Source organism: Sebastes fasciatus, unplaced genomic scaffold (genome assembly GCF_043250625.1).
Source record: "Sebastes fasciatus isolate fSebFas1 unplaced genomic scaffold, fSebFas1.pri Scaffold_40, whole genome shotgun sequence".
Classification (NCBI taxonomy): Eukaryota; Metazoa; Chordata; class Actinopteri; order Perciformes; family Sebastidae; genus Sebastes; species Sebastes fasciatus.
Window position 1 is genome coordinate 7,837 of NW_027428228.1, and position 13,422 is coordinate 21,258.

Below are 13,422 nucleotides of genomic sequence, written 5' to 3' on the forward strand. Positions count from 1 at the left end.
AGCAGTAGTTTATATAACAGTTAGCAGTAGTTTATATAACAGTTAGCAGTAGTTTAAATAACAGTTAGCAGTAGTTTATATGACAGTTAGCAGTAGTTTATATAACAGTTAGCAGTAGTTTATATGACAGTAAGCAGTAGTTTATATAACAGTTGGCAGTAGTTTATATGACAGTTGGCAGTAGTTTATATGACAGTTAGCAGTAGTTTATATGACAGTTAGCAGTAGTTTATATGACAGTTAGCAGTAGTTTATATAACAGTTAGCAGTAGTTTATATAACAGTAAGCAGTAGTTTATATGACAGTTAGCAGTAGTTTATATAACAGTAAGCAGTAGTTTATATAACAGTAAGCAGTAGTTTATATAACAGTTAGCAGTAGTTTATATGACAGTTAGCAGTAGTTTATATGACAGTTAGCAGTAGTTTATATAACAGTAAGCAGTAGTTTATATAACAGTTAGCAGTAGTTTATATGACAGTTAGCAGTAGTTTATATAACAGTAAGCAGTAGTTTATATAACAGTTAGCAGTAGTTTATATGACAGTTAGCAGTAGTTTATATGACAGTTAGCAGTAGTTTATATGACAGTTAGCAGTAGTTTATATAACAGTAAGCAGTAGTTTATATAACAGTTAGCAGTAGTTTATATGACAGTTAGCAGTAGTTTATATAACAGTTAGCAGTAGTTTATATGACAGTAAGCAGTAGTTTATATAACAGTTGGCAGTAGTTTATATGACAGTTGGCAGTAGTTTATATGACAGTTAGCCGTAGTTTATATGACAGTTAGCAGTAGTTTATATAACAGTTAGCAGTAGTTTATATAACAGCCAGCAGTAGTTTATATGAAAGTGGGTCTGATATCAATCAGAGATAATAACAAACTGGAACCTCACGGCTCCACCACCAACTGACATCATAATAATAAAACATTTTAAGGGTTCTAACTTCTTCGTCATCCTCAGTACACGGGAGCTCTGACCTACGATGGTGTCAGCGTCATGGCGACAGCTTTCCAGAACCTGCGGCGCCAGCGCATCGACATCTCTCGCCGTGGCAACGCAGGGGAGTGTCTGGCCAACCCTCCAGCCCCCTGGGGACAGGGCATCGACATCCAGAGAGCTCTACAGCAGGTAGACCGACAGTACAGCCATAAAACTACAGTCAGAAATACTCAGAGAGCTCTACAGCAGGTAGACCGACGGTACAGCCATAAAACTACAGTCAGAAATACTCAGAGAGCTCTACAGCAGGTAGACCGACGGTACAGCCATAAAACTACAGTCAGAAATACTCAGAGAGCTCTACAGCAGGTAGACCGACGGTACAGCCATAAAACTACAGTCAGAAATACTCAGAGAGCTCTACAGCAGGTAGACCGACGGTACAGCCATAAAACTACAGTCAGAAATACTCAGAGAGCTCTACAGCAGGTAGACCGACGGTACAGCCATAAAACTACAGTCAGAAATACTCAGAGAGCTCTACAGCAGGTAGACCGACGGTACAGCCATAAAACTACAGTCAGAAATACTCAGAGAGCTCTACAGCAGGTAGACCGACGGTACAGCCATAAAACTACAGTCAGAAATACTCAGAGAGCTCTACAGCAGGTAGACCGACGGTACAGCCATAAAACTACAGTCAGAAATACTCAGAGAGCTCTACAGCAGGTAGACCGACGGTACAGCCATAAAACTACAGTCAGAAATACTCAGAGAGCTCTACAGCAGGTAGACCGACGGTACAGCCATAAAACTACAGTCAGAAATACTCAGAGAGCTCTACAGCAGGTAGACCGACAGTACAGCCATAAAACTACAGTCAGAAATACTCAGAGAGCTCTACAGCAGGTAGACCGACAGTACAGCCATAAAACTACAGTCAGAAATACTCAGAGCTCTACAGCAGGTAGACCGACAGTACAGCCATAAAACTACAGTCAGAAATACTCAGAGAGCTCTACAGCAGGTAGACCGACGGTTCAGCCATAAAACTACAGTCAGAAATACTCAGAGCTCTACAGCAGGTAGACCGACGGTACAGCCATAAAACTACAGTCAGAAATACTCAGAGAGCTCTACAGCAGGTAGACCGACGGTACAGCCATAAAACTACAGTCAGAAATACTCAGAGAGCTCTACAGCAGGTAGACCGACGGTACAGCCATAAAACTACAGTCAGAAATACTCAGAGAGCTCTACAGCAGGTAGACCGACGGTACAGCCATAAAACTACAGTCAGAAATACTCAGAGAGCTCTACAGCAGGTAGACCGACGGTACAGCCATAAAACTACAGTCAGAAATACTCAGAGAGCTCTACAGCAGGTAGACCGACAGTACAGCCATAAAACTACAGTCAGAAATACTCAGAGAGCTCTACAGCAGGTAGACCGACAGTACAGCCATAAAACTACAGTCAGAAATACTCAGAGCTCTACAGCAGGTAGACCGACAGTACAGCCATAAAACTACAGTCAGAAATACTCAGAGAGCTCTACAGCAGGTAGACCGACGGTTCAGCCATAAAACTACAGTCAGAAATACTCAGAGCTCTACAGCAGGTAGACCGACGGTACAGCCAGAAAACTACAGTCAGACATACTCAGAGAGCTCTACAGCAGGTAGACCGACGGTACAGCCAGAAAACTACAGTCAGACATACTCAGAGAGCTCTACAGCAGGTAGACCGACAGTACAGCCATAAAACTACAGTCAGAAATACTCATGCTTGTATTTGTGTGCAGGTGCGTCTGGAAGGGCTGACGGGTCGTGTCCAGTTTGACGAGCGAGGACATCGAACCAACTACACTCTGAGTGTGATGGAGCTGAGCCCCCTCGGGCCCAGAAAGGTGCTGCTTCTCTTAAATCAGCTGGATTCTAGCAGAGGTTTGGTGTAGAGTCACTCTGTAGAGAGTCTAGTAGAGGTTTGGTGTAGAGTCACTCTGTAGAGAGTCTAGTAGAGGTTTGGTGAGGAGTCTCTGAAGAGAGTCTAGTAGAGGTTTGGTGTAGAGTCACTCTGTAGAGAGTCTAGTAGAGGTTTGGTGAGGAGTCTCTGAAGAGAGTCTAGTAGAGGTTTGGTGTAGAGTCACTCTGTAGAGAGTCTAGTAGAGGTTTGGTGTAGAGTCACTCTGTAGAGAGTCTAGTAGAGGTTTGTTGTAGAGTCACTCTGTAGAGAGTCTAGTAGAGGTTTGGTGTAGAGTCATTCTGTAGAGAGTCTAGTAGAGGTTTGGTGTAGAGTCACTCTGTAGAGAGTCTAGTAGAGGTTTGGTGAGGAGTCTCTGAAGAGAGTCTAGTAGAGGTTTGGTGTAGAGTCAATCTGTAGAGAGTCTAGTAGAGGTTTGGTGTAGAGTCACTCTGTAGAGAGTCTAGTAGAGGTTTGGTGTAGAGTCACTCTGTAGAGAGTCTAGTAGAGGTTTGGTGAGGAGTCTCTGAAGAGAGTCTAGTAGAGGTTTGGTGTAGAGTCACTCTGTAGAGAGTCTAGTAGAGGTTTGGTGTAGAGTCACTCTGCAGAGAGTCTAGTAGAGGTTTGGTGTAGAGTCACTCTGTAGAGAGTCTAGTAGAGGTTTGGTGTAGAGTCACTCTGTAGAGAGTCTAGTAGAGGTTTGGTAAGGAGTCTCTGAAGAGAGTCTAGTAGAGGTTTGGTGTAGAGTCACTCTGTAGAGAGTCTAGTAGAGGTTTGGTGTAGAGTCACTCTGTAGAGAGTCTAGTAGAGGTTTGGTGAGGAGTCTCTGCAGAGAGTCTAGTAGAGGTTTGGTGAGGAGTCTCTGCAGAGAGTCTAGTAGAGGTTTGGTGTAGAGTCACTCTGTAGAGAGTCTAGTAGAGGTTTGGTGTAGAGTCACTCTGCAGAGAGTCTAGTAGAGGTTTGGTGAGGAGTCTCTGAAGAGAGTCTAGTAGAGGTTTGGTGTAGAGTCACTCTGTAGAGAGTCTAGTAGAGGTTTGGTGTAGAGTCACTCTGCAGAGAGTCTAGTAGAGGTTTGGTGAGGAGTCTCTGCAGAGAGTCTAGTAGAGGTTTGGTGAGGAGTCACTCTGTAGAGAGTCTAGTAGAGGTTTGGTGAGGAGTCTCTGTAGAGAGTCTAGTAGAGGTTTGGTGTAGAGTCACTCTGTAGAGAGTCTAGTAGAGGTTTGGTGAGGAGTCATTCTGTAGAGAGTCTAGTAGAGGTTTGGTGTAGAGTCACTCTGTAGAGAGTCTAGTAGAGGTTTGGTGTAGAGTCACTCTGCGGAGAGTCTAGTAGAGGTTTGGTGAGGAGTCTCTGCAGAGAGTCTAGTAGAGGTTTGGTGAGGAGTCACTCTGTAGAGAGTCTAGTAGAGGTTTGGTGAGGAGTCTCTGCAGAGAGTCTAGTAGAGGTTTGGTGTAGAGTCACTCTGTAGAGAGTCTAGTAGAGGTTTGGTGTAGAGTCACTCTGTAGAGAGTCTAGTAGAGGTTTGGTGTAGAGTCACTCTGCAGAGAGTCTAGTAGAGGTTTGGTGAGGAGTCATTCTGTAGAGAGTCTAGTAGAGGTTTGGTGTAGAGTCACTCTGTAGAGAGTCTAGTAGAGGTTTGGTAAGGAGTCTCTGCAGAGAGTCTAGTAGAGGTTTGGTGTAGAGTCACTCTGTAGAGAGTCTAGTAGAGGTTTGGTGTAGAGTCACTCTGCGGAGAGTCTAGTAGAGGTTTGGTGAGGAGTCTCTGCAGAGAGTCTAGTAGAGGTTTGGTGAGGAGTCTCTGCAGAGAGTCTAGTAGAGGTTTGGTGAGGAGTCACTCTGTAGAGAGTCTAGTAGAGGTTTGGTGAGGAGTCTCTGTAGAGAGTCTAGTAGAGGTTTGGTGTAGAGTCACTCTGTAGAGAGTCTAGTAGAGGTTTGGTGTAGAGTCACTCTGTAGAGAGTCTAGTAGAGGTTTGGTGTAGAGTCACTCTGTAGAGAGTCTAGTAGAGGTTTGGTGTAGAGTCACTCTGTAGAGAGTCTAGTAGAGGTTTGGTGAGGAGTCACTCTGTAGAGAGTCTAGTAGAGGTTTGGTGTAGAGTCACTCTGTAGAGAGTCTAGTAGAGGTTTGGTGAGGAGTCTCTGTAGAGAGTCTAGTAGAGGTTTGGTGTAGAGTCACTCTGTAGAGAGTCTAGTAGAGGTTTGGTGTAGAGTCACTCTGTAGAGAGTCTAGTAGAGGTTTGGTGTAGAGTCACTCTGTAGAGAGTCTAGTAGAGGTTTGGTGTAGAGTCACTCTGCAGAGAGTCTAGTAGAGGTTTGGTGTAGAGTCACTCTGTAGAGAGTCTAGTAGAGGTTTGGTGTAGAGTCACTCTGCAGAGAGTCTAGTAGAGGTTTGGTGTAGAGTCACTCTGTAGAGAGTCTAGTAGAGGTTTGGTGAGGAGTCTCTGTAGAGAGTCTAGTAGAGGTTTGGTGTAGAGTCACTCTGTAGAGAGTCTAGTAGAGGTTTGGTGAGGAGTCTCTGTAGAGAGTCTAGTAGAGGTTTGGTGTAGAGTCACTCTGTAGAGAGTCTAGTAGAGGTTTGGTGTAGAGTCACTCTGTAGAGAGTCTAGTAGAGGTTTGGTGTAGAGTCACTCTGTAGAGAGTCTAGTAGAGGTTTGGTGTGGAGTCACTCTGCAGAGAGTCTAGTAGAGGTTTGGTGTGGAGTCACTCTGTAGAGAGTCTAGTAGAGGTTTGGTGTAGAGTCACTCTGTAGAGAGTCTAGTAGAGGTTTGGTGTAGAGTCACTCTGCAGAGAGTCTAGTAGAGGTTTGGTGTAGAGTCACTCTGCAGAGAGTCTAGTAGAGGTTTGGTGTAGAGAGTCTAGTAGAGGTTTGGTGTAGAGTCACTCTGTAGAGAGTCTAGTAGAGGTTTGGTGAGGAGTCTCTGCAGAGAGTCTAGTAGAGGTTTGGTGTAGAGTCACTCTGTAGAGAGTCTAGTAGAGGTTTGGTGAGGAGTCTCTGAAGAGAGTCTAGTAGAGGTTTGGTGTAGAGTCACTCTGTAGAGAGTCTAGTAGAGGTTTGGTGTAGAGTCACTCTGTAGAGAGTCTAGTAGAGGTTTGGTGTAGAGTCACTCTGTAGAGAGTCTAGTAGAGGTTTGGTGAGGAGTCTCTGCAGAGAGTCTAGTAGAGGTTTGGTGAGGAGTCTCTGCAGAGAGTCTAGTAGAGGTTTGGTGTAGAGTCACTCTGTAGAGAGTCTAGTAGAGGTTTGGTGAGGAGTCTCTGCAGAGAGTCTAGTAGAGGTTTGGTGTAGAGTCACTCTGTAGAGAGTCTAGTAGAGGTTTGGTGAGGAGTCTCTGCAGAGAGTCTAGTAGAGGTTTGGTGAGGAGTCACTCTGTAGAGTGTCTAGTAGAGGTTTGGTGAGGAGTCTCTGCAGAGAGTCTAGTAGAGGTTTGGTGTAGAGTCACTCTGTAGAGAGTCTAGTAGAGGTTTGGTGTAGAGTCACTCTGTAGAGAGTCTAGTAGAGGTTTGGTGAGGAGTCTCTGCAGAGAGTCTAGTAGAGGTTTGGTGAGGAGTCTCTGCAGAGAGTCTAGTAGAGGTTTGGTGTAGAGTCACTCTGCAGAGAGTCTAGTAGAGGTTTGGTGAGGAGTCATTCTGTAGAGAGTCTAGTAGAGGTTTGGTGTAGAGTCACTCTGTAGAGAGTCTAGTAGAGGTTTGGTGAGGAGTCTCTGCAGAGAGTCTAGTAGAGGTTTGGTGTAGAGTCACTCTGTAGAGAGTCTAGTAGAGGTTTGGTGAGGAGTCTCTGCAGAGAGTCTAGTAGAGGTTTGGTGAGCAGTCTCTGCAGAGAGTCTAGTAGAGGTTTGGTGAGGAGTCACTCTGTAGAGAGTCTAGTAGAGGTTTGGTGAGGAGTCTCTGTAGAGAGTCTAGTAGAGGTTTGGTGAGCAGTCTCTGCAGAGAGTCTAGTAGAGGTTTGGTGAGGAGTCACTCTGTAGAGAGTCTAGTAGAGGTTTGGTGAGCAGTCTCTGCAGAGAGTCTAGTAGAGGTTTGGTGAGGAGTCACTCTGTAGAGAGTCTAGTAGAGGTTTGGTGAGCAGTCTCTGCAGAGAGTCTAGTAGAGGTTTGGTGAGGAGTCACTCTGTAGAGAGTCTAGTAGAGGTTTGGTGAGGAGTCTCTGTAGAGAGTCTAGTAGAGGTTTGGTGTAGAGTCACTCTGTAGAGAGTCTAGTAGAGGTTTGGTGTAGAGTCACTCTGTAGAGAGTCTAGTAGAGGTTTGGTGTAGAGTCACTCTGTAGAGAGTCTAGTAGAGGTTTGGTGAGGAGTCACTCTGTAGAGAGTCTAGTAGAGGTTTGGTGTAGAGTCACTGTAGAGAGTCTAGTAGAGGTTTGGTGAGGAGTTATTCTGTAGAGAGTCTAGTAGAGGTTTGGTATAGAGTTACTCTGTAGAGAGTCTAGTAGAGGTTTGGTGTAGAGTCACTCTGTAGAGAGTCTAGTAGAGGTTTGGTGTAGAGTCACTCTGTAGAGAGTCTAGTAGAGGTTTGGTGTAGAGTCACTCTGCAGAGAGTCTAGTAGAGGTTTGGTGTAGAGTCACTCTGCAGAGAGTCTAGTAGAGGTTTGGTGTAGAGTCACTCTGTAGAGAGTCTAGTAGAGGTTTGGTGTAGAGTCACTCTGCAGAGAGTCTAGTAGAGGTTTGGTGTAGAGTCACTCTGTAGAGAGTCTAGTAGAGGTTTGGTGTAGAGTCACTCTGCAGAGAGTCTAGTAGAGGTTTGGTGTAGAGTCACTCTGCAGAGAGTCTAGTAGAGGTTTGGTGTAGAGTCATTCTGTAGAGAGTCTAGTAGAGGTTTGGTGTAGAGTCACTCTGCAGAGAGTCTAGTAGAGGTTTGGTGAGGAGTCACTCTGTAGAGAGTCTAGTAGAGGTTTGGTGAGGAGTCTCTGTAGAGAGTCTAGTAGAGGTTTGGTGTAGAGTCACTCTGTAGAGAGTCTAGTAGAGGTTTGGTGTAGAGTCACTCTGCAGAGAGTCTAGTAGAGGTTTGGTGTAGAGTCACTCTGCAGAGAGTCTAGTAGAGGTTTGGTGTAGAGTCACTCTGCAGAGAGTCTAGTAGAGGTTTGGTGAGGAGTCTCTGAAGAGAGTCTAGTAGAGGTTTGGTGTAGAGTCACTCTGCAGAGAGTCTAGTAGAGGTTTGGTGAGGAGTCTCTGCAGAGAGTCTAGTAGAGGTTTGGTGAGGAGTCACTCTGTAGAGAGTCTAGTAGAGGTTTGGTGAGGAGTCTCTGTAGAGAGTCTAGTAGAGGTTTGGTGTAGAGTCACTCTGTAGAGAGTCTAGTAGAGGTTTGGTGAGGAGTCATTCTGTAGAGAGTCTAGTAGAGGTTTGGTGTAGAGTCACTCTGTAGAGAGTCTAGTAGAGGTTTGGTGTAGAGTCACTCTGCGGAGAGTCTAGTAGAGGTTTGGTGAGGAGTCTCTGCAGAGAGTCTAGTAGAGGTTTGGTGAGGAGTCACTCTGTAGAGAGTCTAGTAGAGGTTTGGTGAGGAGTCTCTGCAGAGAGTCTAGTAGAGGTTTGGTGAGGAGTCATTCTGTAGAGAGTCTAGTAGAGGTTTGGTGTAGAGTCACTCTGTAGAGAGTCTAGTAGACGTTTGGTGAGGAGTCTCTGCAGAGAGTCTAGTAGAGGTTTGGTGTAGAGTCACTCTGTAGAGAGTCTAGTAGAGGTTTGGTGAGGAGTCTGCAGAGAGTCTAGTAGAGGTTTGGTGAGCAGTCTCTGCAGAGAGTCTAGTAGAGGTTTGGTGAGGAGTCACTCTGTAGAGAGTCTAGTAGAGGTTTGGTGAGGAGTCTCTGTAGAGAGTCTAGTAGAGGTTTGGTGTAGAGTCACTCTGTAGAGAGTAGTAGAGGTTTGGTGTAGAGTCACTCTGTAGAGAGTCTAGTAGAGGTTTGGTGTAGAGTCACTCTGTAGAGAGTCTAGTAGAGGTTTGGTGAGGAATCACTCTGTAGAGAGTCTAGTAGAGGTTTGGTGTAGAGTCACTCTGTAGAGAGTCTAGTAGAGGTTTGGTGAGGAGTCATTCTGTAGAGAGTCTAGTAGAGGTTTGGTATAGAGTCACTCTGTAGAGAGTCTAGTAGAGGTTTGGTGTAGAGTCACTCTGTAGAGAGTCTAGTAGAGGTTTGGTGTAGAGTCACTCTGTAGAGAGTCTAGTAGAGGTTTGGTGTAGAGTCACTCTGCAGAGAGTCTAGTAGAGGTTTGGTGTAGAGTCACTCTGCAGAGAGTCTAGTAGAGGTTTGGTGTAGAGTCACTCTGTAGAGAGTCTAGTAGAGGTTTGGTGTAGAGTCACTCTGCAGAGAGTCTAGTAGAGGTTTGGTGTAGAGTCACTCTGTAGAGAGTCTAGTAGAGGTTTGGTGTAGAGTCACTCTGCAGAGAGTCTAGTAGAGGTTTTGTGTAGAGTCACTCTGCAGAGAGTCTAGTAGAGGTTTGGTGTAGAGTCATTCTGTAGAGAGTCTAGTAGAGGTTTGGTGTAGAGTCACTCTGCAGAGAGTCTAGTAGAGGTTTGGTGTAGAGTCACTCTGTAGAGAGTCTAGTAGAGGTTTGGTGTAGAGTCACTCTGCAGAGAGTCTAGTAGAGGTTTGGTGTAGAGTCACTCTGCAGAGAGTCTAGTAGAGGTTTGGTGTAGAGTCACTCTGCAGAGAGTCTAGTAGAGGTTTGGTGTAGAGTCATTCTGTAGAGAGTCTAGTAGAGGTTTGGTGTAGAGTCACTCTGTAGAGAGTCTAGTAGAGGTTTGGTGTAGAGTCACTCTGTAGAGAGTCTAGTAGAGGTTTGGTGAGGAGTCTCTGCAGAGAGTCTAGTAGAGGTTTGGTGTAGAGTCACTCTGTAGAGAGTCTAGTAGAGGTTTGGTGAGGAGTCTCTGTAGAGAGTCTAGTAGAGGTTTGGTGTAGAGTCACTCTGTAGAGAGTCTAGTAGAGGTTTGGTGTAGAGTCACTCTGCAGAGAGTCTAGTAGAGGTTTGGTGTGGAGTCACTGTAGAGAGTCTAGTAGAGGTTTGGTGTAGAGTCACTCTGCAGAGAGTCTAGTAGAGGTTTGGTGTAGAGTCACTCTGTAGAGAGTCTAGTAGAGGTTTGGTGTAGAGTCACTGCAGAGAGTCTAGTAGAGGTTTGGTGTAGAGTCACTGTGTAGAGAGTCTAGTAGAGGTTTGGTGTAGAGTCACTCTGCAGAGAGTCTAGTAGAGGTTTGGTGTAGAGTCACTCTGCAGAGAGTCTAGTAGAGGTTTGGTGTAGAGTCACTCTGCAGAGAGTCTAGTAGAGGTTTGGTGTAGAGAGTCTAGTAGAGGTTTGGTGTAGAGTCACTCTGTAGAGAGTCTAGTAGAGGTTTGGTGAGGAGTCTCTGCAGAGAGTCTAGTAGAGGTTTGGTGTAGAGTCACTCTGTAGAGAGTCTAGTAGAGGTTTGGTGAGGAGTCTCTGTAGAGAGTCTAGTAGAGGTTTGGTGTAGAGTCACTCTGCAGAGAGTCTAGTAGAGGTTTGGTGAGGAGTCTCTGTAGAGAGTCTAGTAGAGGTATGGTGTAGAGTCACTCTGTAGAGAGTCTAGTAGAGGTTTGGTGTAGAGTCACTCTGTAGAGAGTCTAGTAGAGGTTTGGTGAGGAGTCTCTGTAGAGAGTCTAGTAGAGGTTTGGTGTAGAGTCACTCTGTAGAGAGTCTAGTAGAGGTTTGGTGTAGAATCACTCTGTAGAGAGTCTAGTAGAGGTTTGGTGTAGAGTCACTCTGTAGAGAGTCTAGTAGAGGTTTGGTGTGGAGTCACTCTGCAGAGAGTCTAGTAGAGGTTTGGTGTGGAGTCACTCTGTAGAGAGTCTAGTAGAGGTTTGGTGTAGAGTCACTCTGTAGAGAGTCTAGTAGAGGTTTGGTGTAGAGTCACTCTGCAGAGAGTCTAGTAGAGGTTTGGTGTAGAGTCACTCTGTAGAGAGTCTAGTAGAGGTTTGGTGTAGAGTCACTCTGCAGAGAGTCTAGTAGAGGTTTGGTGTAGAGTCACTCTGCAGAGAGTCTAGTAGAGGTTTGGTGTAGAGTCACTCTGCAGAGAGTCTAGTAGAGGTTTGGTGTAGAGAGTCTAGTAGAGGTTTGGTGTAGAGTCACTCTGTAGAGAGTCTAGTAGAGGTTTGGTGAGGAGTCTGCAGAGAGTCTAGTAGAGGTTTGGTGTAGAGTCACTCTGTAGAGAGTCTAGTAGAGGTTTGGTGAGGAGTCTCTGAAGAGAGTCTAGTAGAGGTTTGGTGTAGAGTCACTCTGTAGAGAGTCTAGTAGAGGTTTGGTGTAGAGTCACTCTGTAGAGAGTCTAGTAGAGGTTTGGTGTAGAGTCACTCTGTAGAGAGTCTAGTAGAGGTTTGGTGAGGAGTCTCTGCAGAGAGTCTAGTAGAGGTTTGGTGAGGAGTCTCTGCAGAGAGTCTAGTAGAGGTTTGGTGTAGAGTCACTCTGTAGAGAGTCTAGTAGAGGTTTGGTGAGGAGTCTCTGCAGAGAGTCTAGTAGAGGTTTGGTGTAGAGTCACTCTGTAGAGAGTCTAGTAGAGGTTTGGTGAGGAGTCTCTGCAGAGAGTCTAGTAGAGGTTTGGTGAGGAGTCACTCTGTAGAGTGTCTAGTAGAGGTTTGGTGAGGAGTCTCTGCAGAGAGTCTAGTAGAGGTTTGGTGTAGAGTCACTCTGTAGAGAGTCTAGTAGAGGTTTGGTGTAGAGTCACTCTGTAGAGAGTCTAGTAGAGGTTTGGTGTAGAGTCACTCTGCAGAGAGTCTAGTAGAGGTTTGGTGAGGAGTCATTCTGTAGAGAGTCTAGTAGAGGTTTGGTGTAGAGTCACTCTGTAGAGAGTCTAGTAGAGGTTTGGTGAGGAGTCTCTGCAGAGAGTCTAGTAGAGGTTTGGTGTAGAGTCACTCTGTAGAGAGTCTAGTAGAGGTTTGGTGAGGAGTCTCTGCAGAGAGTCTAGTAGAGGTTTGGTGAGCAGTCTCTGCAGAGAGTCTAGTAGAGGTTTGGTGAGGAGTCACTCTGTAGAGAGTCTAGTAGAGGTTTGGTGAGGAGTCTCTGTAGAGAGTCTAGTAGAGGTTTGGTGTAGAGTCACTCTGTAGAGAGTCTAGTAGAGGTTTGGTGTAGAGTCACTCTGTAGAGAGTCTAGTAGAGGTTTGGTGTAGAGTCACTCTGTAGAGAGTCTAGTAGAGGTTTGGTGAGGAGTCACTCTGTAGAGAGTCTAGTAGAGGTTTGGTGTAGAGTCACTCTGTAGAGAGTCTAGTAGAGGTTTGGTGAGGAGTTATTCTGTAGAGAGTCTAGTAGAGGTTTGGTATAGAGTCACTCTGTAGAGAGTCTAGTAGAGGTTTGGTGTAGAGTCACTCTGTAGAGAGTCTAGTAGAGGTTTGGTGTAGAGTCATTCTGTAGAGAGTCTAGTAGAGGTTTGGTGTAGAGTCATTCTGTAGAGAGTCTAGTAGAGGTTTGGTGTAGAGTCACTCTGCAGAGAGTCTAGTAGAGGTTTGGTGTAGAGTCATTCTGTAGAGAGTCTAGTAGAGGTTTGGTGTAGAGTCACTCTGCAGAGAGTCTAGTAGAGGTTTGGTGAGGAGTCACTCTGTAGAGAGTCTAGTAGAGGTTTGGTGAGGAGTCTCTGTAGAGAGTCTAGTAGAGGTTTGGTGTAGAGTCACTCTGTAGAGAGTCTAGTAGAGGTTTGGTGAGGAGTCATTCTGTAGAGAGTCTAGTAGAGGTTTGGTGTAGAGTCACTCTGTAGAGAGTCTAGTAGAGGTTTGGTGTAGAGTCACTCTGCGGAGAGTCTAGTAGAGGTTTGGTGAGGAGTCTCTGCAGAGAGTCTAGTAGAGGTTTGGTGAGGAGTCACTCTGTAGAGAGTCTAGTAGAGGTTTGGTGAGGAGTCTCTGCAGAGAGTCTAGTAGAGGTTTGGTGTAGAGTCACTCTGCAGAGAGTCTAGTAGAGGTTTGGTGTAGAGTCACTCTGTAGAGAGTCTAGTAGAGGTTTGGTGTAGAGTCACTCTGCAGAGAGTCTAGTAGAGGTTTGGTGTAGAGTCACTCTGCAGAGAGTCTAGTAGAGGTTTGGTGTAGAGTCACTCTGCAGAGAGTCTAGTAGAGGTTTGGTGAGGAGTCTCTGCAGAGAGTCTAGTAGAGGTTTGGTGAGGAGTCATTCTGTAGAGAGTCTAGTAGAGGTTTGGTGTAGAGTCACTCTGTAGAGAGTCTAGTAGAGGTTTGGTGAGGAGTCTCTGCAGAGAGTCTAGTAGAGGTTTGGTGTAGAGTCACTCTGTAGAGAGTCTAGTAGAGGTTTGGTGAGGAGTCTGCAGAGAGTCTAGTAGAGGTTTGGTGAGCAGTCTCTGCAGAGAGTCTAGTAGAGGTTTGGTGAGGAGTCACTCTGTAGAGAGTCTAGTAGAGGTTTGGTGAGGAGTCTCTGTAGAGAGTCAAGTAGAGGTTTGGTGTAGAGTCACTCTGTAGAGAGTCTAGTAGAGGTTTGGTGTAGAGTCACTCTGTAGAGAGTCTAGTAGAGGTTTGGTGTAGAGTCACTCTGTAGAGAGTCTAGTAGAGGTTTGGTGAGGAGTCATTCTGTAGAGAGTCTAGTAGAGGTTTGGT

General features: G+C 45.6%; 1 protein-coding gene across 5 annotated transcripts in view; it reads left to right on the plus strand.

Annotated features, from left to right (window-relative positions):
* The first annotated feature begins 785 nt into the window (after positions 1 to 785).
* The window catches only part of LOC141763777 (glutamate receptor 1-like), a 67,079-nt gene continuing 54,442 nt past the window's right edge, over positions 786 to 13,422 (plus strand). The window contains exons 1-2 of one of the 5 annotated variants that reach the window (XM_074628507.1): positions 786 to 1,137; positions 2,753 to 2,857. In XM_074628507.1, the coding sequence (XP_074484608.1) occupies positions 1,006 to 1,137; positions 2,753 to 2,857 (237 nt within the window). In that variant the 5' untranslated portion in view covers positions 786 to 1,005. The remainder of the gene's footprint in view (positions 1,138 to 2,752; positions 2,858 to 13,422) is intronic. The other 4 variants (XM_074628509.1, XR_012593161.1, XM_074628506.1 and 1 more) reach the window with 4 other exon arrangements.